The 27,367-nt window shown below is 43.6% G+C and overlaps 2 protein-coding genes across 2 annotated transcripts in view; one reads left to right on the top strand and one right to left on the bottom strand.

Moving 5' to 3' along the window:
• Positions 1-26,874, top strand: part of FAM114A2 (family with sequence similarity 114 member A2) — a 31,792-nt gene extending 4,918 nt beyond the window's left edge. The window contains 12 exon segments of the mRNA XM_080922579.1: positions 134-226; positions 3,691-3,779; positions 5,463-5,600; positions 6,071-6,229; positions 7,534-7,657; positions 12,432-12,511; positions 19,944-20,066; positions 21,037-21,176; positions 22,502-22,574; positions 23,995-24,048; positions 25,749-25,838; positions 25,840-26,874. Of these exon segments, the coding sequence (XP_080778705.1) occupies positions 134-226; positions 3,691-3,779; positions 5,463-5,600; positions 6,071-6,229; positions 7,534-7,657; positions 12,432-12,511; positions 19,944-20,066; positions 21,037-21,176; positions 22,502-22,574; positions 23,995-24,048; positions 25,749-25,838; positions 25,840-25,920 (1,244 nt within the window). The 3' untranslated portion in view covers positions 25,921-26,874.
• Positions 18,465-19,325, bottom strand: LOC308425837 (synaptosomal-associated protein 23). Its single transcript, XM_080923403.1, has one exon. The coding sequence runs from the start codon at positions 19,210-19,212 to the stop codon at positions 18,580-18,582; it is 633 nt and encodes a 210-aa protein (XP_080779529.1). The 5' UTR covers positions 19,213-19,325; the 3' UTR covers positions 18,465-18,579.
• Positions 26,875-27,367: the final 493 nt, after the last annotated feature.

The raw sequence follows: 27,367 nt of genomic DNA, 5'->3' as shown, positions 1-27,367 counted from the left end.
ATATATCATTAAAATAATGTGTCTTGTGACCATGATTTTAGCAATAAGCAGATTTTATTATTATTTTTATTTGCTTCTTCAGTTTTAGTAACAATGTACAGCACACAAATGTTAATTTTCCCCCTCCAATTAGGACAAGGTATTTCAAACGTCATTGAGAAGGCGGAGACTTCTCTTGGGATTCCTAGCCCCACTGAAATTTCAGCTGAAGTCAAGCAAGCAGCAGGTCAGTATATGTGCTTGGGGTTCTGGTTGAAACTGACAGTTAGGTTCCTTTTTAGCACTTAGTGGTGATGCTAATTCAGTCCCTGACACTTAGGACATCGTGAGACTGTGTGAAGAAGGGGGTTTGGAGTCTTGAGCTCCAGCTGTGTCTCCCATAGCCATTCATGTGTCTCTTTATTGCACTTCTGTGTGGATGCAGTGGCTCAGAGGGCTGGTGAACACTCAGCAGTAGGGCTGTGAGAGGAGCTCGCTGTTCTGCTTGTTATAATTAGACCTCTCATCAGTAGAGTTAGCCCAGTTTGAGTGTGTTGTGGCAAGACGGAATGATTGTTGTGCACTAGCTGGTTTGTTTTCACTTGGCTTTTTGTATGACGATGAAGTTCTATCCTGGTTTGTCTGGATCAGAGGGAAACCTACAGTCACTCATACCCAAAGGACATAGTTATCACTAGGGACCGGTAGAGTTTTAAGGCCAGGCTTACTTTTTCTATCCCTCGGGGGTCTCATTGTTTCTCACTGTTGTTTTCTTTGCTTATTTCAGTCATCTTCCCATGAAACTAACTGACTTCCTTTTGGACTCCTCCAGTTCCACCTTGATAGAGCTCTGGCATACATGACCATTAGAAACTGTCTGGCTCCAGTTGTTCCCATCTATGAGTTTCTCGGAGTAAGAATTAGATTGGCATAAAGTTAGTTAGGTCACTTGACTGCAGATTAGATGCAGCCTGGAGACAAGCTCACATTATACAAATACACAGGCTTCTGTGTGTGAATTTGAGGCTCTGTTCATATTGATACCTTTTCTCTACTCCCCTTCTCTTCCCATTTGTCTCCTCTTTTCCCTTTCCCCTTCCCCCTTTCTTCTCTATTTCCTCACTCACCCCCCACCCCTTTCATCTTGCCTTCTTACCCGGGTTGACTTTGCGGTCACACAGTCCTTTTGCCTTAGTTCTTTAGGTGCTGGAATCACAGCCCAGAGCTTACACCTGTCTTTCCTTATGCCGTGCTAAGGTTCATCAGATGATATGTAACCAAATGTGCTCAAAGTCAGGAATGAAGCAGAAAGAAAGTGACTTTTCCCTTACCGTCTCTTCCTATGAAGAGAGCCAATTTCTTCTTCCAGCACTTCCTAGCATAATTCTCAAATGGCATTGAGAATTATGGGGCTATAGAGATGACTGAACCCCAAGGGCTCTTCCTATATCTTCTGAGGACTGAAGTTTGGTTTCCAGCATTTGTGATAAGCAGTTCACCTATAATTTCAACTCCAGGGGATCTGATCTCTTCTCGATTTCAGGGGCACCTGCATACATTTAGCATCTACTCACACATACATATAAATAAAAATACATGTAATAAAAGTAGTGTCTTATGCTGATGCTGTAGTGTCCAGAAGTAAGAGGAGAGTGAGTTTGGGAGTTAGAAGTAGCATTAGGTGTAAACTGTCATCCTCATAACACTAGAGGCGAGCTGCTACCCAGAGTCATGGGTTTATGTCTCTGAAGATGAGAATTGAGAGTAGGGCTCAGGCTCAAGGGCTGACAGTAATTCTACTTATTGGAAGTTGGTGGCTTAGATTGTAGTTCTGTAAGAATGATAGAACTTTGCCAAATTAGAGTAGACTACTTTTTGATGAGAAGTCCTTTCTGACCAGGCTGACTTTGAACTCAGAGTCTGCCTGCCTCTGCCTCCTGAGTGCTGGGGTTAAAGGTGTGTGCCACCACCACCAGGCTGCTTTGGTCATCTTTTAGGGATCTGTATTTCTTTAAAGGACCGTGCTCATCTTTGCTTTTCTTTCATTTGCAGGTAGTCATGGTGTGTGCAGCTTGAATGAATCCTATAATGTTTCTAAGCTAGGTATAGTGGCACACAGAAGTTGTTCCAGTAGCCAGGAAGTAGAGAACCTGAGACCTATCTCAAAATAAAACCAAAAATGCTAGTGTGCTTGCTTAAGCTGAGTCTGGAGTATCCTTTACTTGAAGGGTTTGTTTAAGACTTGGCTTTTCTGTGGGCTCTATCCATCTCCCAGGTACTTGGTAGGTTGGAAGTCAAGCATCTTAGCCTAGTGTGAGCTTTGGGGATTATTTAGCTTATTCTCTAAGGCAGTTTCTTTCCCCAGCCTTGTGGAGTCTTCTTGTGCCTATATACTTGATACTCCGAAGTGCAGCATTCATAGAGAGGCATTCAGGTGTATGTGTTTCTATAGAAGCCTAGGATTATGGGATGCCTCCATCTTCTTTGTGTTACAGAGTCCTCTCAGCTCCTGCTGTCTCTCATTTCTGCCTTCCCATCCCTATAGTTGGAAAGTTCTGGATAGCAAGCCAGTTGAGTCACAGGAGTCATTTTCTGTTAGACCAAAATCTCCTCGTCTGACTCGGAAAATAGTTTCTTACGACTCTCATGCAGTATTATAGCTGTCATAGCAGGAGGGCAGGTCCTAGAGCAGTTAGTACAGTGTAACTGGAAGCAGAGCCCTCTGGAAGAGAATATTTCAGGCTGGGCTCTCAGATTATGTAGTAGCTCAGTCTGAACTGCATGCTATAGCGTGAGGCCCTGATCTCCAGAACCCATTTGAAAAGACCTGTTCTACTACTGTTGGAAAGGCAGAGAGAGGAAGCTGTGTGGGGCTTGATGGCCACCTAGCCTAGCTTAATCAGTGAGAGAGACTTTCAGAGGAAAGGCTTTCCTAAAGAACATTCAAGGTCAACCTCTGGCTTTCACATACATGCACATATGTGACATAATGTGTACTACACACACATGAATACATAATCACACCGCCTTTGGCTCTTTAAGCAGAAAGATGGACACCTTTTCAGTGTGGGTCTGTTTGATGACAACGAGTGAGCATCGTTTTCTAAAGTGAGCTGTGGTTTACCTTTAGCTGTACAGTTTTATGTTTGGATGTTTGGAGAGGTAGATACATTTATGCTGTGTAATCAATAGAACATTGTGGTATGTACTTTCCTGAAGCTAATTGGAAGATAAGAGTAGTTTGTTGGCCAAAAATGTTTATGTACCTTTAATCCCTGGTTAGTCACTTGCCTATTTTTCATAGTTTGTTTTACCTAAAAACTTGTGTCTATGAGATCATTCAGTATATAGTCTGATTTTGTATCAGTCTTTAGTTTCTTCAAGACTCGATTTTATTATTGAAATGAAGTGAATGAAAAAAAGGTGCCTACCTATCTTTCATTGTAACATAGCAAATGTTTAACATTTTATGTATGTGAGTATGCTGTCACTGTTCTTCAGACACACCAGAAGAGGGCATCTGATCCCATTACAGATGATTGTGAGCCATCCCGTGGTTGCTGGGGATTGAACTCAGGACCTCTGGAAGAGCAGTTGGTGCTCTTAGAGCCATCTCTCCAGCCCCAGTGTCTAATTTTTAAAAACCACACATTTGTTGTTAAAGCAGCGAATGATCCTTTCTTTCACGTGTCTATATCTTCTCTGTCTCAGGAGAAACAACTGCCGGTGAGAATGGAAGCTCACTCGTGTCTGGGCCATTCGGGATGCTCTCGACCATCTCAACAGCTGTGCAGAGCACGGTGAGAAACGGTGCAGGGGCCTGTGTGCTCAAGTGGAGTGTGAGCTGTAGGGTGACAGACTATCTTAGGGACTGGCAAGTCTTGGTTTTGTGTCCTTAGGAAGTGTTTCTGCTTTACAAAGTTATTTCTTGGGGCTGGAGAGATGGCTTAGTAGTTAAGAGAACTGGCTGCTCTTCTAAAGGTCCTGAGTTCAATTTCCAGCAACCTCATGGTGGTGGCTCACAACCATTTGTAATGGGATTTGATTATTTCTTCTTGTGTGCATGAAAACAGAGCACTCACATACATAAAAGAAATAAATCTTTAAAAAAATATATTTCTCATATAACTTTATCTTTTAAGCAGAAGGGGCATGTGATCTCTTTTGATGAACACTTGATAAACTGTAGATGGTGAGAATGTTTGAAAAATGACAGGGCTCTCAATGTCTTTCCTACATGAGTGTGGGTGGCCAGCATTTTTATTTATTTATTTATTTATTTATTTATTTATTTATTTATTTAAAACTTTTTGTGTTTGAGACTGGATCTTTAACTTTTTGAAATATGGTATGCAGTATAGAATATGACATCATATATGTGTAGTTGAATTTTCACAGCATTCTAATTTTCAGCCATAGTAAAAAACCTGTAAGTCTGTTGCTTTTCTATCTCAAGGCATCTGTTTTTTCCCCAGCTCACATAGCCACCCTTGGGACTTGTACTGCCATGAATTGTTTTGACCTGCTCTTCTGCTTTGTATAAATGGAGCCATAGATGTACATCCAGTCTTCCACATATTGTGTCTGAATGCGTCCATGCTGCAGCTTTGCTGTATTCATAGTGTGACTTGGTCACATTTTGTGGATCCCACAGTAAATAACCAAGCCATTTTACAGTGTGAGCTGTCATAGAGTGTGGTATTGCACACTTCTGTACACGCCCTCTAGTCTATTTATGTGTGCATTTCCCTTGGGTGTATATTGGCCCAGGGAGTGGCACTATTAAGAGAGGTGGCCTTGCTGGAGAAAGTGTGTCATTGTAGGGTGCGCTTCGAGACCTTCCTCCTAGCCACTTGGGAGACAGTCGTCTCCTGGCTGCCTTCTGATCAAGATGTAGGACTATCAGTTTCTTCTCCAGTGCCATGCTGCCTGGATGCTGCCATGCCAGAAGGAACTTCAGAACCTGTAAGCCAGCCCCAGTTAAATGTCCTTTATAAGAGTTGCCTTGGTCATAGTGTCTACTTACAGCAGTGGAAACTAATTAAGACACTGGGTAAGGCAGCTGAGCAGATACTGCCTCTCAGGTACCCTGAATGGTTCTGTGTGCATTTGGATGAGCAATGTGTGCTTGCTTCAGCTGCTCTTCAGGCAGCCTAGTACTTGGTATTGTGGCTTCTTCTTCTTCTTTCCTCCTGGTACTGGGACTGAGTTTAAGGCCTCACACATTACAGACAAACACACTGCCACTAAACTAGCAATATATCCCCAGCAGCCTTTTACCTTTATTTTGAGGAGGGTTCTTAACATTTGCTCAAACAGGCCTGGAGCTAACTGTTTGTGCCTTTGCTGTTTTCCTCCCTCAGCCTCCCGAGTAGCTGATACAGACTGCAGGCCTGTATCAGCCGTCTCACACTATATAGCCATTCCTGAATGTAATGGAATTTCATGGAAATTTGTTTAATGGAATTTTTTGGCTTTCCTAGGGCAAGAGCGTTATCAGTGGAGGTTTGGATGCCTTGGAATTCATTGGGAAGAAGACAATGGATGTCATAGCAGAAGGGGATCCAGGATTTAAAAGAACCAAGGGCTTGATGATGAACCGGAATTCTACGCTGTCACAGGTTCTGTTTTCTGTTCACTTGTGCACTTCCTGTTTGTGTTTTGATTTGATTTTTGCTGATATTAACTTGGAAACCTTATTAGTGTTACTTTCTTTGGGATCCTTTGGGAGTGTGGGATAGGCAGTGAGCTCCAGTACATAGAGGAGTTCGAGCTGTTCCTCCGCTTCCCTTTTGAGCAGCCTTCTGTCAGTAGAGAAATGCTAAGCCCTGTCAGAGCTGTTAGATTAATGTTTAAACCACCTGCAGAACAGCACCTGGTGTCTTGGATGTTATTTCCACTGTCTAGCATCAGATTCTGTGTGATAACTTCTTCCTGCTGTTCCTGAGCTCCTTGGATTTGATCTGTGATGCCAGGATTGACAGGGCCGTGCTCTGAATGGAGCCCGAGCAGCTGTGTTCCTTTCTGCTCTGTAGACTCTCTCTTGAGCTCTCATTACTTGGTGTAATACAACGCTTCAATCTCTTTTTAGGTTTTACGAGAGACAAAGGATAAAGAAGAGCAGTGGCCCTCCAATGAGGTAACCATGGAAACAGACAAGAAAACTCATTATGGGTTACTCTTTGATGAGTTTCAAGGCCTTTCACATCTAGAAGCTCTGGAGATGCTTTCCCGAGAAAGTGAAATAAAGGTAATTCCCAACCTCAAACCCCTCGATGCTTTTCTGTTGTGCACTTGGAAGGTGAGGTGTTTTTGGAGGAGGCTGAGAGTTTGGACGTACACTACACAGCAAGCACAAACCAATCTATGAGCTCGGTGATGGGGAGGATCAAGGTGGTTGTCCTGACTACACAGAAAGGACAGGGTTAAAGAAGAGCTTTTAACATCCATGTTATTTTCCATTACTTATCTGTCTGTCTGCATTTACTTATTTATTTATTTTTTTCTGAGGTCTCTTTGACTTTAGCTGCCAAAAAACCTTACTGACAAGCTGCCAATTTGCATGCAGTTAGCTGTTGGCTTTTAGTTGGCTCAGGGCCTTTTGTTGTTGTTGTTTGTTTGCTGTGTTAAGATTTGGTTTATGTTGAGACAGGACCTCTCACTATGTAGCCCTAACTGGCCTGGAACTTGCTGTGTAGACTAGGCTGGTCTCAAATTCACTGAGATCTGCTGTCTGCCTCCTGAGTAGTGGGGTTAAAGGTGGACATCATCATACCTGGTTAAGAATTTATTTTTTGGTATTCCTGTGTGTATGCCATATGCTGCAGGTACCCATGGATGCCAGGAGAGGGTACCAGAGGTTGTAGTTGGTAGTGAGCAGCCTGCTGTGGGTGCTGAGATCTGAACTCAGGTCCTCTGGAAGAGAAGCAAGCACTCTTAGCTCCTGAGCCATTTCTCTAGCCCAATTCAAGACCCTTTACTTCTCTTTATTACTAAGCTGCTGTTAAGCACTAATAGTTGTCAAATATCTTTAGCCCATGTTACATTAGAAAGTACAGATTCTCTCAACCTTTCTGAAGAAATTAGATTCTTGCATTAAACATTGAGTTAAAATAAGAATAATGACTCATGTGCTTTGATGTTTTGCTTGCATGTATATTTGGGTGAGGATATCAGATCCTCTGGGATTGGAGTTATAGACATAGTTGTGAGCAGCCCTGTAGGTACTAGGAATTGAATCCAGGTACTGTGGAAGAGCAGCTACTGCTTTTAACCTCTGAGTCATCTCTTCAGCTCTGAAGTTAAGATTTTTAAGGAATGGGAGTTAGCCATGCTGGCACAAGCCTGTCGTCCCTGCTCTCAGGAGGCTGAGTTAGGAGAGTCGAGCATTCAAGACTAATCTGGGCTACATAGTGGGATGCTGCTCCCCCTTCCCTACCCAGAAACACTATGCTGACTGGCTAGTTTATAATTCATATTTTATTTGACCTGTGGACTCTTCTGTATTTGAGATTTTTTTTTCCTACAAATTTTAATAGTCTCATATCCATTTAGGTGAAATCTATCCTTAGTTCTCTGAGTGGAGAAGAACTACAGACAACTAGACTTGAGCTAGAGCAGCTCAAAGAAGCCTTTTCCCTAGCAGAGTTCTGTGAGGAAGAGGAGGAGGAGAGACAAGGTAATGCAGGGTCTGCGGGCGTGTCTTCTGTGCACTTTGTCACAGGTTCTCCATGCTTTCCTCACACCCTCTCCTGCAGGGCCACATTTCTAACTATAACCTGCGGCACGGCTCTGCCCATTGCTGCTGTTACAGAGCTACTGTGTTAGCTTCTTTCCTGTTCGCCGAGTCGTCACTGTTAGCCGTTGTGTGTAGTTAGACACTTCATCCATTCCTTTCCCACTTCTGGAATCCCTGATCCCATCTTGAAGCACGCAAGGTACTTGTTATCCAGAAGATGGTGATCCTTTTCCTTTTTTATGTTTACAACTTGTATATCTGTACGTTTTAGAAAGTGTAATTGTCAGGAAGTATGGTTTATGGGTGTTGTGTATTGTAATGCAGGGCATTGCAGCTGTCCTTTAAAAAATAACCATCTGTTGGTTTTTTCTGTAGTACTAAAAGTTATTCATTAGGGGCTAGTGAGATCAAGTGTAGGGACTGAGTGTGAGTCTCCAGAACTCACGTGAAAGCTGAGCAAGTGCTGTGAGGAGACGCCATGACCAACGCACCTCTTAGAAAAGAAAGTATTTAGTTGGGGCTCGCTTACAGTTTTAGAGGGTTAGTCTGTTATCAGCATGGTGGGAAGCATGGGGGTAGGGAGGCAGACATGGTGCTGGAGAAGCTCTACATCTTGGTACACAGGCAGCAGAAGGAGACTGTGTGTCACACTGGGCCATAGCTTAAGCAATGGAGACCTCAAAGCCTGCCTCCAGTGACACACTTCTTCTGACAAGGCCATAACTGTTCCAACAAGGTTACACCTCCCAATAGTGCCTCCCAGTGGGCCATGCATTCAAACATACGAGTCTGTAGTGGGGGCATCCATATTTAAACCACACAGTGTACACAGTGTGGTAGAGTCGTCTGTAATCTTTGCATCCTTACAGGGAGATAGGAAGTGGGGGCCGGAGAATTCCCAGAAGCTTGCAGGCCAGTGAGCCTAGTGCACTGTGGTGAGCAACAAAGTATACAAGCAAAAAACTAAGAGAAAGGCAAGGACTCATACCCGAGGTCGCCCTCTGGCTTCTACACATTTCCCCCTCTTTCTTCCTCTCTTCCCCTCCCCTCCATTTCTCCCCCTCCTTCTTCCTTTTGGCTGAAGTGTGTGTGCATACACACACAAGATTATTCAAGGGTAATTGTTACTACTATCTGGAAAGTCATTAAAATGAATCTTACCTTAGTAATGCATCCCTGCATGGTTGGATATTGTCCACCTTAAACATCTTGTTTTAACAGCCTAAGAGTAAAACTGCGTAAGAGAATCTCTTTCATTAAGCTATCAGACATGTCACAAAGATACAAAACAATGGCATTGTTTTCAGTAATTTTTCCCCTTTTGGAAGATATATTTTTCCTTAAAAGTATGTTTTATTGTGGTCAGCAGTATCGTTCAGTGGGTAGAATGCTTGCCTGAACATGTGAATCTCTGGGTTCAGTCCCCACAATCACATAAAATGGGGCATGGTAATCCATGCCTATAATCTCTGTACCTGCGAGGTGGGGGCAAAAATCTTCTGGTCATTATCCCTGTTTCAAAAAACATTTGTTTTATTAACAAGTAGTGGGGTTGTTATCATTTTGTGCCTGCATGTGGTGTGTGTGTGTGTGTGTACTCGAGCACGAGTGTGTTGGGTGGTTCATGCCCATATGTGCACGTCCTAGTTGAGGCCAGTGGATGATGTTGGGTGCCTTCCTCTATTGTTTTCTATCTTGAGTTTTTTAGACACAATCTCTCAGTGAGTCTAGAACTCCAGACTCCTGTAGGCTGGCCAGTGAGCGTCCAGTATCTTTTGGTCCCGTCTTCCAGCATTGGTATCACAGACACAGCTTTTGTGCCTGGCTCTTTATGTGAGTGTGCAGATCTGAACACAAGTCATCTTCTTGCACAGCAAGTCTTTACCTGTGAAACAATCTTTCCAGCCTGGGTTTATTATTATTTTTTTAAAAATTGAAAATAGATTATTTTCTTATATAATATTTCCTGATTACAGTGCATTTATTATTTTTAATGAATAATACTGTAGACATTTAATGTTAATTTTAAATATGTATAACTTGTGTGTAAAATAAAAGCTCCTGGGAGGCCACAGAGTTTTATGGTTTGAGAATTTCTAGATTAATTATGCCAAACTGCAGTGCTTTAAAAGCCCTCTGCAATTGCTTTTTAGAGCTGTATTCTTGTTTCCTTCTGTGAGTTTATCTTTTATTTCTGTTGAGTGTGGGAAGCCTGGCTTGGACAGCTCTCAGTCTCACTTGATTTTTCTCATTTCCAATCTACTATGAGTGGAAAGCCAAATAACTTAACTTATGAGTACAAAGCAAAGGTCCCCTGGGACAGGGTTTGAGGGCCTTTTCTGTAAGAGAAAGACAGAAGTCGAGTGTTGCTGTGACTTAAGACTGCGATGTTGGGCTAGAGAGATGGCTCAGCCGCTAAGGTCTAGGCTCACAACCAAGAAAGGGATGTTTTCTGTTATGAGAAGTGAAGCTGGCTTCATCTGTAATGTCTCACTAGTGACAGTTTATATGAAGGTTCAGCTCTTGATTAGAAATGGTTTTGAATATGCATGTTAAAAACTGTCTGGAGATCCTGAGACACTAGTTTAGTATCTCAAGTGATACAGTTTGAGGTTAGACTTGGGTTCCATGTAGACCTGCCTCTCACAACCTGTGCGACCTCTAGAAGAGGCTCATCACAGAGCCTTGTTTCAACTTGGTTAGAAGATGGTCTGCTTCTTCTGGTAGTGCTCTGAGGAGTAAATTAAATATCTTTATAGTTGGCCATGTAGTAGGTGCCTAACAAGTGCTCACTATCATTGCAACTCTTTAGAAAATATTAAAAAACAGCCAAAAACCTGCATTTGGAAAGCCTCAGCAGGAAACCAGTGAAACAGCTTTGGTTTTATGAGAGGCAGGTTCTTTCATTGTTCCTAAGTGGGCCAAGGTAGAACAGTTTCTATTCATTTGTCAACCTAGTGTAGATCATTTGTACATGGAACAGTTAACTGTATTTCTTCATTTGAGTCAACATCTGGGCTTTGCACAGTAATTAGAAATCATGATATATGTATGCATGTATTTATTTATGTGTGTATTTTACTATTCTGAGGGCTTTAAGTTTTCTGAACAGATGGACCAGTCTGTGATATTCCTTCTTACCTTTGCTAGGAACGAAGACTTTGAAAACATTTTAGCACAGTCCTCCTGCCGCCCTGCCCTGCCCCATCTCTCCTCTGTGATTCTTTTGCCTGCCCTGTTTCTCTGATTTTGGTGGAAAATGCACCAGTGACTTAGAAGTTAATTGTATGTCACTGATGCAGTTAAGACAGAAACTTAGGCTTCAGATGTCTTCATTCCCACGGGCCCCTGTGTTTTCTAGATGTCGGAATCCTCTACCCACAGCCCTCCTCCCCTTAAGCAGTAGTACCATGCTTCCTTCTCATCCATGCATCTAGACTAGCACTCACCATTAAACCACATGCCCAGCAACTACTTCTGGTCTAATGCAGCAACTGTTTGTATAGTCAGTTCTGTGTAGCAGAACTTGACAGCAATTTGCCAAATATTTTTTTTTTCATCACTACATTTGATAGTAATAGCTTTTTGACCACTCAGACATAATATACTTGAATGCTTATAAATTTAATATATGTGTTACCATAATGTTCTGTTACTAACAACCTAAAATATGCCTCAGAGTAGAATTATTAGCTGTGGTAAACATAGATTCCTGTTCTTTCCTCTGTGCCATTGGTTATTTTGTGAACTCCTTGGAGTGCCTGTGCCCCAGGTGGTAGCAGAGCCCTCCCTCACACCTAGTCACACTTAGTTGGGAAAAGAAAATGACTATGGAGGTCAGGTTTTTGTCCTTTCATGGCAGGTTGTGACTGTGAGTTGTTTACTGTAATTATGTGAGTGAAGACTATCAGTGAGACATCACACTGTGGATCAGTAAATCACTTTTATTCTCTGCCTTAACTACCAAGAGAGAAAGAGCAAAAGTGCAGTTGAATGAAAAGAACCAAGATGACTCCCCTGGAATTCCTCTGGGGATGTTTCTGGGGAAGTAGTAGGCATAGAAGGAAACTAATCTGCTCTCGAGTAGCATGAACTTATGATTAAGAAATATTCTATAAGATGTTCATGCTCAAAGATTTTTGTGGTTTAAGATTTATCTTCTGTACTGCTTAGCCAGGGCCAGTGGGCAGGATTTAGATGAGAAAGAGAGAAGGCATTGTTGTTTAGATGTCTAGTTTGTTACATCATGATCCCCATTTGCTTACACATTTCCTGTCTCCTTATCCTTCTGAGGGATTGCTGTAATAAACACCATGACCAGAAGCAACTCTGGGAGGAAAGGGTTTTTATTTCACGTACACTTTCAGGTGACAATTCAGTGCTGAGGGAACTAGGGTGAGAACTCAACAGGGAAGAAAGGTAGCAGCTGCTGCAGAGGCCATGGAGGGGTGCTGCTACTGGCTTGCTCAGCCTGACTTCTTATAGAACCCAGGACCACCAGCCCAGGGGTTGGTGGGTACTGCCCACAGTTGGCTGGGCCCTTCTCCATCAGTCACTAATTCCATAATCACTAATCTGGTCTTATGGAAACGTTGTCTCAGTTGAGGTTCTCTTCTCTCAGATGACTCAGCTTGGATCAAGTTGACTTAAAACTAGACAGCACAGCATTCTTGACAGTCTTTCTTGAATGTTTTATGTGGCTCTTGTTTCTTAGGGGATGAAGATTTTACCAAGGAGATAACAGAACTGTTTGTTCAGCTTCGTGTGTCTTCCCGACCAGAGAAACTTGCCAGGGTAAGTTGCTCCCTTTTGTGGATTTTCATTCTTTTGTTTGTAATATTTGAATGGGTAGTCAGGTGTGGTGGTACATGCGTGTGGTTCCACCACTGAGAAGGCCGAGGAAGTATTCTCGATAGTTCTCCACACATTTTCCCTACCTACTATTCTCTCGGTCAGTGTGCAGAGCCCATGTCTGTCTTCCCAGCATGTGTCCCATCCCGACCTGTTTTTTGGAATACTTTGTTTGAATGCTTCATTGACCCTATAGAGTTAGTCATTTAAAGTTGGCAGTACTGACTAATCTTTATGGGATCAAAGGTGTTGATGAGTGTGGTCTCCGATCAGAGATGATGGGGATGGGCCCTGCCTGCATGGAGCTGGAGCATACATTGCTGTGGCTAGACAGTGATGGTGGCTCTGCTAGTGGCCATTTAGAATTCGGGAATGAGAGAGTCCCATGGCTGAGCCATGTGGTGACGCTAAGATATCATGTGTTTGGGATAGAGTCTTGTCAGAGCTCAGAGGAGGGACGTCACACATACTCCACTCTCTGCTCATGAGATACTGTTTGTTGTCATGTGCTGCTTCCTGCCTCTGTGTCCTTTTCCAACTCTGAACAATTCCACAGCTGTTAGCAACAGGCATGCATTGTTGTCTGGCCATGAGAGCTGTTGGCTGTGTGGAGCCAGCACAGCCATATTTTCTCCTCTCCAGGCAGGTAAGGAGTGAGAGCCTGGCCTGGGGCAGATGGTGCATTCCCCAGTGAAGCCTGACAACTTTCACATCCCTGTGACTGAAATTTCTGACACTAGCAGCTCAAGAGAGGAAAGTCATACTTTAGCTCATATTTTCAGAGGATCTTAGTCTACCATACTGGGAAGGTATGGCAGTTCAGCCCTGACCGGGTGGTGCCAGGAGTGTGAGGTGGTGACTGTTGCCATAGCAGTAGAGGATGGCCTGGACCATATCCTTCCGACTCTCACCCCAGGGACCTTGTACCCCACCTCTGAAAGGCTTCACAGGCTGCCATCATAGTGCCACCAGCTGGGAACTGTGTTCCAAATATGAGTCCTTAGGGGTCATTTCACATTCCGAACATGACATTGTTTATAGCATTTTGGAAACAACATCAAACTGAGAAAAAAGTTGTAAACAGCACAAACAGCATTCGCTGCGCTCACTAGTGCTGGCATGCTACTTCTGTTGCTTAACCACATGCACTGTACCTGTGCCCTGTCTGTGTTCACATGAACCTCACTGTTTGAGAATAAGTAGGAAGATATGGCTGTTTGCATAACCACAGCACAGTTGTCACTTCAGCATATTTAACACTAGTAGCTTCAGAGGCTTCGTCCATTATCGTCATGGAAGGGAGCATGGTGGGTGGCACACATGGTACTGGTGCAGTAGTGAGAGCTGCATCCTGCTCTGCTTCCAGCACCCAAAGAAACAGGGCCTGGCACACTAGCACAGGCGTTTGAAGTCTCAGAACCCACCTCCAGTGACACACTCTCTCCAAAAGGCCACACCTCCTAACTTTCTTAATTCAAACTGCCCTTCCCTGATGAGTAAGCATTCAGATGTCTGAGTCTGTGGGAGCCATTGCAATTCAGACTACCCCACCTACCCACTGGGAGCCAACCTGGGATTGAACTAGTTTTACTTGTTTAGTTTAGATTCCTTTAATATGTAGTAGTTCTTCTGCCCTTATCTTTCTTGATGTATATCTTTTTAAAAAACACATTTCTCCCCTCCCCCATTCTAAAAGTAGAACAGTCCTTGTCTGCTACCTGTACTGGGGGTTTGTCTAAGGTTTTCTCTCTTTTATTAGGCATATATTTCCTAGGTCCAAAATCCTGTGTAAATGATAGCTTGTCACATCTGCAGAGGTGCGAGATGTTTGTTTCTTAGCGGTGATGTGTTTTCATTCTCTGTGGAGTTATGATAAAGATCCTAGACAGCCTTTTTACTCTTGACTCCTCATATTTTTCTTCTTTTTCTTTTTTATGTCTGGTACTGGGGATTCTTTATTAAATTAACCATCTGTTAGGATTCTTTTGAGACATGTAGCCCAGGCTGGTCTTGAACTCACCCTGTATCTGAGGAAGACCTTGGCCTCCTGATCACTTTGCCTCCACCTCTGCAGTGCTAGGAAAGGGGCATGTGTTACTCTCCCTGGCTTATGCAGTGCTAAGGATGGAGCCCAGGGCCTCTGGCGTACCAGGCACTCCTACAGTCTGAGCTCTGTTTCCTTCTGGTTCTTACTGTGAAAATGAGAAAACATTTGTCTTCTAACTTGTTTATATTCAGTACTCTGGTTGTGATAAATCCCAGTTCACTTAGTACACTATGACTATCCCTGTTTCTGCGCCTTGGTATAATTAATTCCTTCTGTTTGTTTCTGTGAGTGTTACTTATGCATGTGCTATGTGCTTGTGCATGTGCGTGTGGAGGCTGTGCATTGAAGTCAGCTGTCTTCCTCAGTCATTTCTCCATTTTACTTTTTGAGATAAGGTCTTTTGAGTCTTACTGATCAGCTAGCTTAGCTGATACTAAGCACCAGGGTAATCCTTGAGTCTCTGGCTTACTAATGCTGGGATTATAGCACGAATCACTGTGGCTGTTTTTTTTTTTTTTTTTTTTTTTTTTTTTTGCCAATTTAACCATCTCTCTATCCCCTTCTGTTTGCTTTTTTTTTTTTTTTTTTTGAAACAGAGAGGTTAATGTTTAAGTATTATGAAGGTTTTCTTTTTCAGTATTCTGTTGGATTGTTCCTGCAGGTTCTTTGGGAATAGAACTATTGTGAGGAGAAAAGAACCCTGAAAATGAGTATCAGGTTTTCTTCAGCTCATTCATGTTGTAGTCTGGTTACAGCATTACTCAGGACACTTAAAGGCTCAAGTCCAGTGCCATTTCTACAGTCTAGTTGGAATGACCAGGGTCATTTGTGATCTGTTTCCTGGCTTGGCTTTTTTTTTTTTTTACTTAAGTTTAATTAATTAATTTTTTTTTTTTTTTTTGTTTTGTTTTTTGAGAAGGGTTCCTCTGTGTAGCCCTGGGTGTCTTTGAATTCACTCCATAGACTGAACTGGCCTGGACCTCACAGCCTCCCAAGTGCTGGATTTAAGGGGTGTGCTGCTACTGTCTAGCTCAATGTATTCTCTGTTTGTATAAAATTAATTAAGTGGATGCCTTTATTCAAGGGCAGTTATTTTCTGTCACCATGATAAATACCATGACCGAAAGCAACTCAGGGAAGAAAACCTTTATTTCTTTTCATAACTCTCATGTTACATTTCATCACATGGTAGAAACCTGGAGGCAGGAATTCACTTTAGACATCCTAGAAGAACATCGTTAATTGGCTTATACCCCTTACCCACCTCCCAGCCTGCTTTATTAAATCTACAACCTGGACCACTGGTCTAGAGGTGGTACCAACTGCAGTGAACTGGGCTCTCCCACCTCAATCATTAATCAAGACAGTTCCTTTGACTACCTACAGGCCAGTCTTTGGAAGCAGTTTCTCAATTAAGACTCCCTCTTCCCAGATATATGTAGGTTTGTGTCTATGACAAAAACCAATTAGCACAGGTAATGGAATTCTTTCTCTACAAAAGATAAAAACCCAAATGGGGTGCTATAAAGAGAGGATACAGTAGTCAGGGAAACTGGAACGGTGAGCTGTAGGGTTGCCTTTGAGTGGCTCTGAGAGGAGCCGGTACCTCCAGGCTCTGCTGTTTTTCTGTGGCTTTGTTCTTAGTATATTTTTGTACATGGCTTTAAGGAAGCACTAGCAGCTTTGGGGTTGATGGCTTTCCTTTCTTAGCAACTTAATGGAGACTCTGTAAATTCATTGGCCTCACTGTATCACCTTTTTGTCTACAAACCAACCACTGTGGGAACAGTGGGATTAATGTTACTTGGTAGCTAATGGAATCATTTGCTAATCATTGATGCTTGAGAATATATAGGCAAGACTCATCCAGACTATATAAACCCAGAAGAATCTAGAACCCAAACCAGTTTGCCACAAAAAGAAAGGAGATAAAGTAGTTATGAAACACACTTGCCAGGGCCTAGGCATGCAAGCCAGATGGGCAGTCTGCTGCCGTCCTTTTGTGTGCATTCTACTTAGGGAGCTAACACAGTTATTTCAGTGTTTTCTGTAAGCGCTGAATTTAAGTGGTATTCTGGGATTGTGGAAATTTAGAGAAAGGTTGTTCAGGTGCCTTGTCTTTGGAAGTTGCGTGGAAATGATGTCTTAGGAGTAACAGACCAGTCCTGATGTTGCTCTGAGTGCTCAAGATGGTAATAGAAGGAGAGGATCGGGCAGATTGGACCTTGTGCAGAATCAGACTGATGGAAAAATCCAACATGGCTGTCAGAGGTTTGCTTGAGTCACTACCATACAACATTACCTCCAAAGTTTGACTAATAAAAGGATGGGTTGAGACAGAAAGATGAAGTTATTCATTTCCTTTACATGCTGTAGTGGAGTAGTTGCAGAATATCAGATGTATGTCTAGCAGGCATTTGAGATGCGTCATTTTTGCAGAGAAAGAAGTTAAGATTGGAAGTAGTGATATAGGTAGGCCATCAAGATCGGGACCACTCTGAACAGCAGTAATTAGAAAGATGGGTGAAAAATGAGAAGATTGTGTTTAAAACAAAATAACTAAAACTAGAGAAAGGTTCATTATCAGGAGAAAGGAAATCTGTGGTATTTGTATGGAGTGACAATCTTTATGAACTCAGTGGATAAGTACATACGACAGTGTGGGTGTGTCTGACATTGGCTGCACTTTAAACATGCAGGCCATGTTTGAATGTATGTTTACATAAAAATGATGTAGACCCATTTTTATGAATTGCACTGTAGTGGTGAATAGTTAGCCCACTTTGGCTCCCAGTAGGTTGTGCACTGTACCCACCCTTGAGCTCTGGATACACAAATGAAAGGTACACTCACATGCCGGCTAATTTGAATATGCCCTGACTAGCTCAATGGTTGGGCACTTCTAAACCTCCCTGCGGCTAGCCCTCACTCCCCTCTGGTATTCCTGAGCTGACATCTTTTAAAATCTGTATTTCATCTCTGCTACCTAAGACCCAGTTGGGGGAATGGCCCCTAAGGCTACTTTCCTGGATTCTTACTTGTTGGCAGGCCTTTAAGTCTGCTCTTTTTTTTTTTTTTTTTTTTTTAAATTTTCCAAACAACTTTTAGTAACAAATTATAACCTTTTAAATGTATAAAACTACACAAAACTCAATCTACTTTTCTACCTGAGATCAAAACAACTTTTTTTTTTCATATCTAAACATAATTCTTAGTATTGAAGTAAATCTGAATTCACATGATACACTGTAAAAGTTTCCCCCCCAAATTTGAAGCCCTGCTTTAGTGAGGAAGTCTTCTATTTCACATGTATATGTACATCTTTTAAAGGCTACTGACAACTTACTGTATGAAGTTAACAGGCCTACATTAGGGCCACACTGTGACTCACTGTATGAGAATAAGAGGCACTTGCTTATATAGTGTTCCTGCATGTGAAACAGGATCCAAGAACCTACCTGTATATACCAATCACTCTGGGTTCAGAAGTGAAGCTCACTTCTGGAAAACTCACTGTATTCTTCTTTGGAGTATTAGGTGAAAAACAGTGATGTAGAACAACACACATGTGTGAAAGCTCCTATCCCAAGCACTAACTTCATTTCTTGTTCCTTCCTCTTGCTCTTTACCAGAAAAGTAAAACCAAACAAGCCAAATCCAAACCAACCAATGAATAATGACAAAAGCTACTAATACAGCTGCCTCCTTCATGGCTCTTTGGCAATGCTTCCAAATCTTGAACACAGAAAGAAGCTAAGTGAAGAGATAAAGAGACTGTGTGATGTGTAGAAAGCAGCCTACTAGAGTGAACTGGGAAAGACTGTAAGGAAGCCTGAGCAAGAACATACCCCAAAAGACAGTACGAAAGTAGGGAGGCATCCTCCGGTCTTTCTAACTCTGAATAATAAATGACTCAGCAGGAGCTAGAGAACTGAGTTAACAGGTAAAGAAGTACAGCAGGGCTTTAGCTATCAATGAGTTTCTTTGCTCTTGTATTGGCAATGTCAATACGATTCTTGTTGGTGTCAGCCTTTTCTGTGATCTTCTGTATTTGCTGGTTTTGAGCATCAATTTCATTGCCCATATCCAGAGCCATGTTCTTTAGGTTTCCTAGGATGTTGCCCACTTGAGTCAGGTTCTCTTCCATCTCGTCTTCTCTGGCATCATTAGTTATACGTTTGATGTATCCACCACTGGCTGCTCCTGTAGCTTGCTGAGGCTGACCATTTGTTATCCGGCTTGGTTGCTTAGATACCACATTGTTAGGTGAGTTATCTCCACCATCTCCCCATGTTGCCTTATAGTTCTTTCCAGACTCAAAGTTCTTTGTCCTATTACAAGGGCAGACACAGAGGCCACAACACTTGTTGAGTTCTGTTAAAGTCTTCTCTGCCTCTCTCATGTCTTTATTTATTTGGTCCATGCCTTCTTCTATGCGATTTAGTTGTTCCCCTTGCTCGTCCAGCATAGTGATGGTCTTGATTCCTGCATCCTGAGACTCAATGGCTAGACCCAGGATTCTCCTTGTGCTTTCCAGAGACTCATCAGTAACTTGATGAGCCCGAAGCTGAATTTCTTCTGGTGATAGATTATCCATGATGAATCAAAGGAAATATGGATACTCTGTCCCGATGACCAGCTCTCTCAGTTACTTTCCAGAAGGCTCACCCGGCAGCTCGGGCCACTCCTCTCCAGCCCCCGCACCTCTCCAAGTCTGCTCTTTTTGTTCCCCAGTCACGGTGATTCTTCTCCCTCAGTTCTTTGCCCTCACAATCTAAAAGTCCCACCTCCATTCCTTTTCCCAGCCATTGGCTGTACTACATTTCTTTATTACCAGTCAAAGTCAGCTGGGGGCAGGGACCCTCAGTGTCTGGAAGATTTGGCTTTTGGGAGCCAAATTAAGACAAAGCATTAGAACTAATCCCCAGAATTTTACAAACCAGGTTGTTGATGGTGAGCCAAAGTCTTTAGTGTGAGCATTATTAAGTAAGGGTCCTGGATGACTCTCAGTGCTGGGGGCAGTGCTCTGTGGCTTGACCTACCTGTGAAACTGTGCTCCAGATACATGAGCCTTCCCTAATGCAAGCCTCAGTTTCAGAGAAGCCACAGGATGGGGTGGGAGTGGGGAGTAGTTCACAGGAAGCCATTGGACAGGACTGGGGGCTTCATAAGGAGCCATTGGACAGGGTTCAGTGTAAGGGTTTGCATCTTATAAGATAAGGACTGAAATGTTACATGGTCTGTTCTTGTGTGAACAGCTTATCCTCCAGGGTGCTGATGTGTTCCTGGTAAAAACTGCATTTAATTGTTGCCTAAATCCTTACTTAGGCAAGAAATACAGCCTACAAATGGATCAGGACATCTCTGGCTAAGCCAGTAGTAGAGAAAGAAGAAGGAGAAAAACAGTTGGAAGCAGAAAATACCGAGGAAACCCAGAAACATTCAATAGAGGTAACCAAAGCAACTAAGCTCTTTTAAAGAAAGATTAAATTGAGGGGCTGGCAGATGGCTCAGTGGTAGAGTGTTTGCTGCTCACACATTAGGACCTGAACCTGGGTTCCCAGCATCCACATAAAAGGCTGAATGTGGTATCACATAGTTGTAACCCCAATGAAGGAAGGTGTGGGGTGTGAAGGCAGAAGGATTTCTCCAGATATCACTGGCCAGACAGTCTAGCCATGACAGTAAGCTCCAAGTTTAGTGAGAGGCCCTGTCACAGAAGATAAAGTGGGGGCTGATAGAAGAAGACATTGGACATGGGCCTCTGGACTCCATGCTCACACACACAGGTGAGTGTACCTCCCCACATACAGGTTGAGTGTGTTCCCTCATGCATACAGGTGAGTGTGCCCCCCCCACACGTGAGCGAGCTCCTCTACAGGTGAGTACACACCCCCACTGCACACTCATGCACACAGGTGAGTACACCCCCCTACACTCATATGCACAGGTGAGTGTATTCTCTCCCCACCCTCCACTGACACACTAAAATAGAGGTGACATTGTAGTTGAGCTGAGGGTCCTTTTATTTTGTTATGCTGGTATCAATAATTTCAACATTATGATTCAGGTAGGTATCATTTCAGTTCCAGAATGTAGAAGGAGGAATGAGTAAAAACAATGAAGTGATGGGGAGAAGGAGGGAAAGAGTGAAGTTGGCTGTAACTCAGAGTAAGTTACCAGACACTTGTGTTAGTCCTTTGGCCAGCTGTTCAGAAGCCTTGGTTGCTGGATTATGAGCCCAGCTGTGGAAGGTGCCATACAGTGGAAGAAGAGCAGGCCTATTAAACAGTGTCCTTTCATCTTTTCTACTTGGAAAGCATCCTATCTTTTCTTTAGTGTAAGAAGCAAGGGGCTGTCATTTTCATTTATAACTATAAACAATAACAATAATGTTCTGTTTGCTTTGTTTGGCTCTTAGGATATCCATGCATTTGCAATCCGGAGCTTAGCAGAGTTGACTGCCTGCTCAATTGAATTGTTCCACAAAACAGCAGCATTGGTTCTGCATGGCCAGAAGCAGGAGGTGACCGCCTTAGAGAGGAGCCAGACTCTCTCCCAGTAAGTACGATGCAGCCTACACATCTCAAAGGAGCCTGCTGAGAGGGATTCTTGTTCCTTCCAGCTTTTAGAACATTGCTTTTTAACAGGTACTGGTCCCATTGCACATGGGTACACATGTTCAAGGCTTGCTCATTTAGGGCACTGTTACCAAGCAGGGACAAGTCTACCATGTAAACCTGCCTGTCTCACGAACTGGTTTAGTCTCTGTAGGAGTGGATCTTGGTTCTAAGTCTTCAGCTCTGACATACAGTCATCAGTCACCAGTGCTCATTTATGCCAGGCACTGTGCTAAGGGGTTATCATGGATATTATTTTTACAGCAGCACAAAAGGTAAATGATCAGTACAACTTTACAAATGGAGGCGGTGTAGTCCCAAGGCAGTTCAAAGGGGACTACCCAAGTCCCACACATATTTTTTTCATTTTTGCTGACTCTGAACAAACATATTTCAAAGTAGTAAAATATGAATAATTGCAGTAGAAAGGATAAGCCTAAGCCTAGTAGTTTACAAATCTGAATAGACATCCTTGTGTATGTGTTTGTGTGTGTGTGTGTGTGTGAGAGAGAGAGAGAGAGACAGAGACAGACAGACAGACAGAGACAGAGAGATAGAGAGACAGACAGACAGACATGGGAGCTGGTGGGGAGAGCATCTTGCTATGTAGCCTAAGCCACCCTCAAGTTTGAGGCCAACCTGGTCTACGTAATGAGTTCCAGGACAGTCTCAATAAACAAGCAAAGAAAGCCAGCCAGCCATTAGTACCAGTGAATATCTTATGGAAGTACTGGGAGTCAAGAAGTCAACATATGGTAAGGAGACTAGCCAGTGTTTGAGCCATAGGGAGTTAGGTGGGAAAGACTTGATGTAGGTGACAGATGAGCCCGGACAGGGAGCTGTCTCATAGCTCAGGCTGGAGGGACTTAGGTAAGAAGGAAAGGAGCTAGACAAGGGAGAGGACCTGCAGGGACTACACCCTGAGAGAGGGTGGCTGGTTTAGAAGTCATGATGAGGGAAGAAAGCATGGCTTCTTCACCCAAAAAGCATCCATCATGGGAAAAGGCCATAAGGTCTGTCTGTAACAGGAAGGAATGGGCACTTACCACCAAGGACTGCTGATAGCCACTGGAGCCCAAGGTGTAGTATAGAGCAAGTGGCCGGGTCACTGTAGAACTGTGTATTCCATACTGAAAGGAGATGTATTTACGCCATTAAAGGCGTCCTTCTTCATTACTAGGAGGGATCTGTCTCTGTGTAGCCGTTGTTAAGCATAGTGTTTTAAACGAATAGAAACGCAGAACTCTCCTGTGCTATTCTCTCCAGGATGACAGTCATGCTGTGTAAAGACCTGGCCTCTCTGTCTAAAGAGTTCACCACCTGCCTGACCACAGCTGGGGTAAGAATTCCTGCTTGTGGAGCCAATGTCTGAATGATGTAGTTTACGCACCATAAAGTTCACCTGTCTTTACAAGTCTGTGACAAGTCGATGCTTGTTAGTGTATTTACAGAGATGTACTGTTATTAGAATTGGAGTTGGGGAGGTTTCATCACTGTCCCTAAGGTTTCCACACAGTAGCATTTCCTTCTCCACACGCTCCTACCATGCCTATGACTCTCAGAGGCCTGTCTTCTAAACAGTTGAGGTGCTTATGCTCTTATTTTAGAATTGTCCCAGTGTTGTCGTCAGGTTTCCAATTGCCCTTTTAAAATGAAGATGGCATTTCTTCCTGTAGTTTATCTGCATATTTACTTCATTGTTTTAATTTCTCTGAGAATACTGTCTTGGTTCCTTTTCCTGTTGCTGTGGTCGAATGGTACAGCAGACACAGCTTAAGGGGAAAAGTTACAGGGGGGACGTCAAGGCAGCAGGAGCCTGAAGCTGCAGGCATCGCTGTCTGCAGTCAGAGCAGAGCAGTGAAGGCATGCGTGCTAGTGTTCAGCCTGCTGCCTCCACCTGGGCAGTACGGAGCCCTGCTGAGGGCGGGGTCCCATCAGCAATGCTTAGCCCAGAAAGAGAAGCTCTCACAGGCCAGCTCAGAGGCCATGTCCCAGATGATTCTAGAGTCTGTCAGGTCGACAGCACTAAACATCATGTGTACTAATTCACCCCCATTTTTCTATCTTGTCCCTCCTAGGGCTGGCTGATCACTTTCTATCTTTTAAATACTTTCCTACCTCCCCCCCCCCATTACACACAAAGAAGTGTTACTCCAGATTCCACATCTATTAGAGAAAACATGTATGCTTTTCTTTGTGAGACCAGCTTGTCCTACTCAACATGCAGACAGGTGTGGAGAGTACCATCTCTCCTGCTGATGACATACCTTCATTTCTCTTTCTGCCTGAATAAAACTCCATTTTGTGTTTATATCATACAGAATGAAGATATTTTTAAAAGTTGATGAATGACTGCAGGGTTGGTGGCAGGACTCAGGGTAAACTGAGCAGCCCAGTGACCTGAGCTGAGTGCCCAGAGGCATGGCAGAAGGAGAGAACTGGCTCCTGAAATGTCCTCTGAGCTCCTCACTTATGCCTTTGCTGTTACTCATGTGAACCTCAAGAGTACACCCCCCCCCCAAAAAAGAAAAAAACAGCAGCAGCACCTCCCAAACTAATAAGCAGTGCGTTCCCAATTTGGTTGCATAGAAAGGTGTAAAAAGTAAGCTTACAGCTCTTGAGGTTTCCTTCCAGAGCTGGCACTTAGCTCTCCCTTGGTCAGGAGGTTCTTTTACCCATGTCTGTTTCAAGGTGAGACTCTGTTTGGCCTGTTGCTGTTCTTAAGGTGTGCTGTGACAAAACTCTCTGCTTTATTCCAGGTCAAAGAGAAGGCAGATGTTCTTAACCCATTAATCACTGCGGTGTTTCTAGAGGTCAGTAGTGATGGTTTTACATCTCTGACTCCTAAGGCATTCTGCATTAATTTTTTACATCCTTAGGCTATGCTTTTTAAAAACCAGATTGCAGTTTAGCCTTGCCGATACAGACATCACTAAATACTGTTTATTTGATGTACGTTCCCTACCCAGTAATCAGGTGTAACAAAGCTGAGGGTAAAGTGTCATGGAAGGAGCCATAGGCTGTCATTACTCAGTTCCTACCCCCTGACAAGAAACACCTTCTGGTGACCAGCTGTTGAACATGAAGGACTGAAATGCACTCAGACAAACACTACTTCCTGAAAGGCTGGGCCTTGTGCAGAAGTGATAGGAAAAGGCATGAGGCAGTTTCCAGGAAAAAGTTCTTATGTGTTTTGACAGAGTGGCACTGGAGCTTGCATATCCCTGTCAGTGTGAATGAAGCGCTGGTTTAAGTCTCTGGAAGGGTGGGAGGAGAGATGGCTCAGCAGTTAAGAGCACTGGCTGCTCTTCCAGAGGTGTCCAGGCTTAATTCCCAGCAACTACATGGTGGCTCACAACTGTCTGCATACAGGCAGGGAAAACACCAGTGTACATAAAGAAAAAGTTTCCAGAGGAGGAGTGAGAGGAGTCAGATTGCCACAGTGTGCGGTGGTTTCTGGAGTCCATACTCTCAGAGTTCGACAGCTTAGGCCTGGTGAGAAGAAGGTATGTAAGTCTAGGAGAGCAATATGTTATAATGGCTACATTTTAAGTAAGAAGTAAGGGAAGATAAAGATGCTTGTTGCCAAGTCAGACAGCATGGGCATGAGTCACAGAATCCACATGGTAGAAGGAGAGAACGGACTCCTGAAGGTTGTTCTCTGACACCCACATGTGTTCACACACAAGTAAATAGATAAAAACATAAATAAAGTTTTTAAAGAACCAATTAGACTGGGTCAGAAATGCCTTTCCCAGCAATCTTAACTGTTTTAAGTGCAAATTGCTGTAACTAGATGATCTCTAAGGTTTCCTTTGGCTGGAAACTGTTACCGTGTCTCAATGAAGTTCTGATAGGAGTGCCAGCCATTGATAAGTGTACAAAAGGCTCTCTTGGTATGAGCTCCCTGTTCCCGTTTTGAACGGGCTATCCGTACATACAAATTTGAAACACTCTTGTCTTTGGATATGTATGTCTTTATTTTAGGCTATTAATTCTGGGAAGGGAGAGCCTGTCAGATACAAACCAGATCTGCATACTTGGGTGTAGAGCGTCTCCAAGGCTTCTTGTCTGCATGTCTGTCACACTGAGCAGACTGTGTCTGTACTGCTCATACCTGTGCAGTGTTTCCATCATGGCATTGGGTCTGTAGAAGGAGCTGTGATGGGTCAGAGCCTCCTGAGAGCATCTGTCAGTCCTGACTAGTTCAGGAGCAGCGTGTACCCATCAGTCGTGGAACAGAGTCCTTGCTTGTCAAGTTCGAGCAGCAGTCAAAGCTGCCATGATGGTGGGTTGGGGAGCTGGTATTCTTTTGGTGTTGCCCCATTATCTGAGTCCTAGGTCTGTCCTGTCCCATGTCATACTTGAGTGCAGTATTCAAGGCTGTCCTTTTTTTACTTCACAAGCTGTGGCTTCTGTTGGCTCGAAGACACAGGTCTGTTGTTTGTTTTTAAGTATTTCTCCTTCATGTGATTGTAACATTTTCTTTTTGGTGACTTCTCAATCCTGCCAGGCCTCAAACAGTGCCTCCTACATTCAAGATGCCTTCCAGCTTCTCCTACCCGTGCTGCAGATCTCTCTCATCGAGAGCAAGACAGAGTCACCCAGGTGTGAGCCACCAGCCCAGAGACCTCCAGAGACAGAGCACTGAGGAGCAGAGACGAGTCTGCCTGAGATCGGAATAGCAAAGAAATCTGCCTTTGCTCAGGGTCGCCCAGTAGCCAGACCGAGACACAGCTCGAGTGTGAGAGCCCAGGCAGGCGGGGTGCAGCTCACGCGGTGCTTGCTTCTCTATGCAGCCGGTGCGCTCCGCTGCTTACACCGCTCTTTCCAGCCTTATAAGTAATAAATTATTTTTAAAAAATGTATTTCAGGAAAGCCATCAGGACATTCTGGCAAAAATACTGGATGTTCTTAGATTAGAAAACACTAAAGACTGTCATGGATGTCATTTGCAGCCAGCAGTAAAATGGTTAAACAGGAGAGAACAAAACCTCAGTTTGGAATCCTGGGGTTTATGACATTCTTCCTACCCTGGGTATTTTCCTTTCCAGAATAAAGCCTATGGCTTTTAGAGAACTGAGACTACATTAGCCAGAAGTCAGACAGAGCTGTGTGCTCTTTCACCTCTAGATGTTTGGCATGGAGTAGAAACTCATAGCCATGTGTATGAACCACAGCAAAGTGCCCTTTGGCTTCAAATGACTTTTCTCAGAGAGACCATGCAGGTGCCTGTCTGCAGATGCCCGAGTCTCTTCAGGCTGCACTGTGCACACGCTGCCTGAGGCTGCATTCGTGCAGAGCACTTCTTCAGCTGCCAGGTCCAGAGTGGGAGGAGGCTCTTTTGGTGATGGGGTTTGGTGAGCCGTATGAAGATGTTCACTTACAGCAGGATTTAGCCTCAGATGTCCTCCTGTTATTTCTTTGTTTTAATGTATCTGTTACTGTGCTCTGAGAAAGCTCAACTGCCATCTCACATTCTCAGGCCTCCTTTGAAAGTTTCTTCTGTTAAAAGCTGTTTTGGTATCCAGGCTTCTGAAAATGTTTGTTAACTTTGTGGGTTTTAGTGTCTCTGGTAAGTTTTGAGAGCCCCGTCCTTTATCTTTGAAAACCATTACAATAAAGTATAATTATACCTACTTATAAGTGTGGTATTTAAGAGATATCTGGAATTAAAATATTTTATTCTAACGTTCTTTTTCACAAAAGGCTTAAAAACGAAGCATTTGAGAAGCAGGGACGTTTGGAGAATAAGCCTTTGTGTCAGTCATTTTCCCAGGGAGTGAAAGGGACGTCCAGATGCCATCTCAGCACTTGTCACCGAGCTGGCGGTGACGAGAAGTGATGGGTGTTTCATGTACAGATCAGGGCTGTAGTTGCCAGAGAGAACGCTTCTGAGCGGCCTGACCTTGTGTGTGGAAGGCCTTGTGCAGGAGGGAGCTGCAGTTGGCCCACACTTGTGCTTTCTCTGCGCCCCGCCACTGTGCGCTCCAGGTCCGACACTGCGGGTCAGTGACTCCACTTCACGTGGGTATGCATGACTACCGATGTTCTTAAAGTATTTCATTGTTGTTTGAGAATATCGCACATGTGAGCAACACACTTGCATTCCATACAGTCCAAGCCTCGTGT

Source organism: Micromys minutus (assembly GCF_963924665.1).
Source record: "Micromys minutus genome assembly, chromosome: 10".
NCBI classification, from domain to species: domain Eukaryota; kingdom Metazoa; phylum Chordata; class Mammalia; order Rodentia; family Muridae; genus Micromys; species Micromys minutus.
This window is presented reverse-complemented; position numbering and strand designations above follow the sequence as displayed.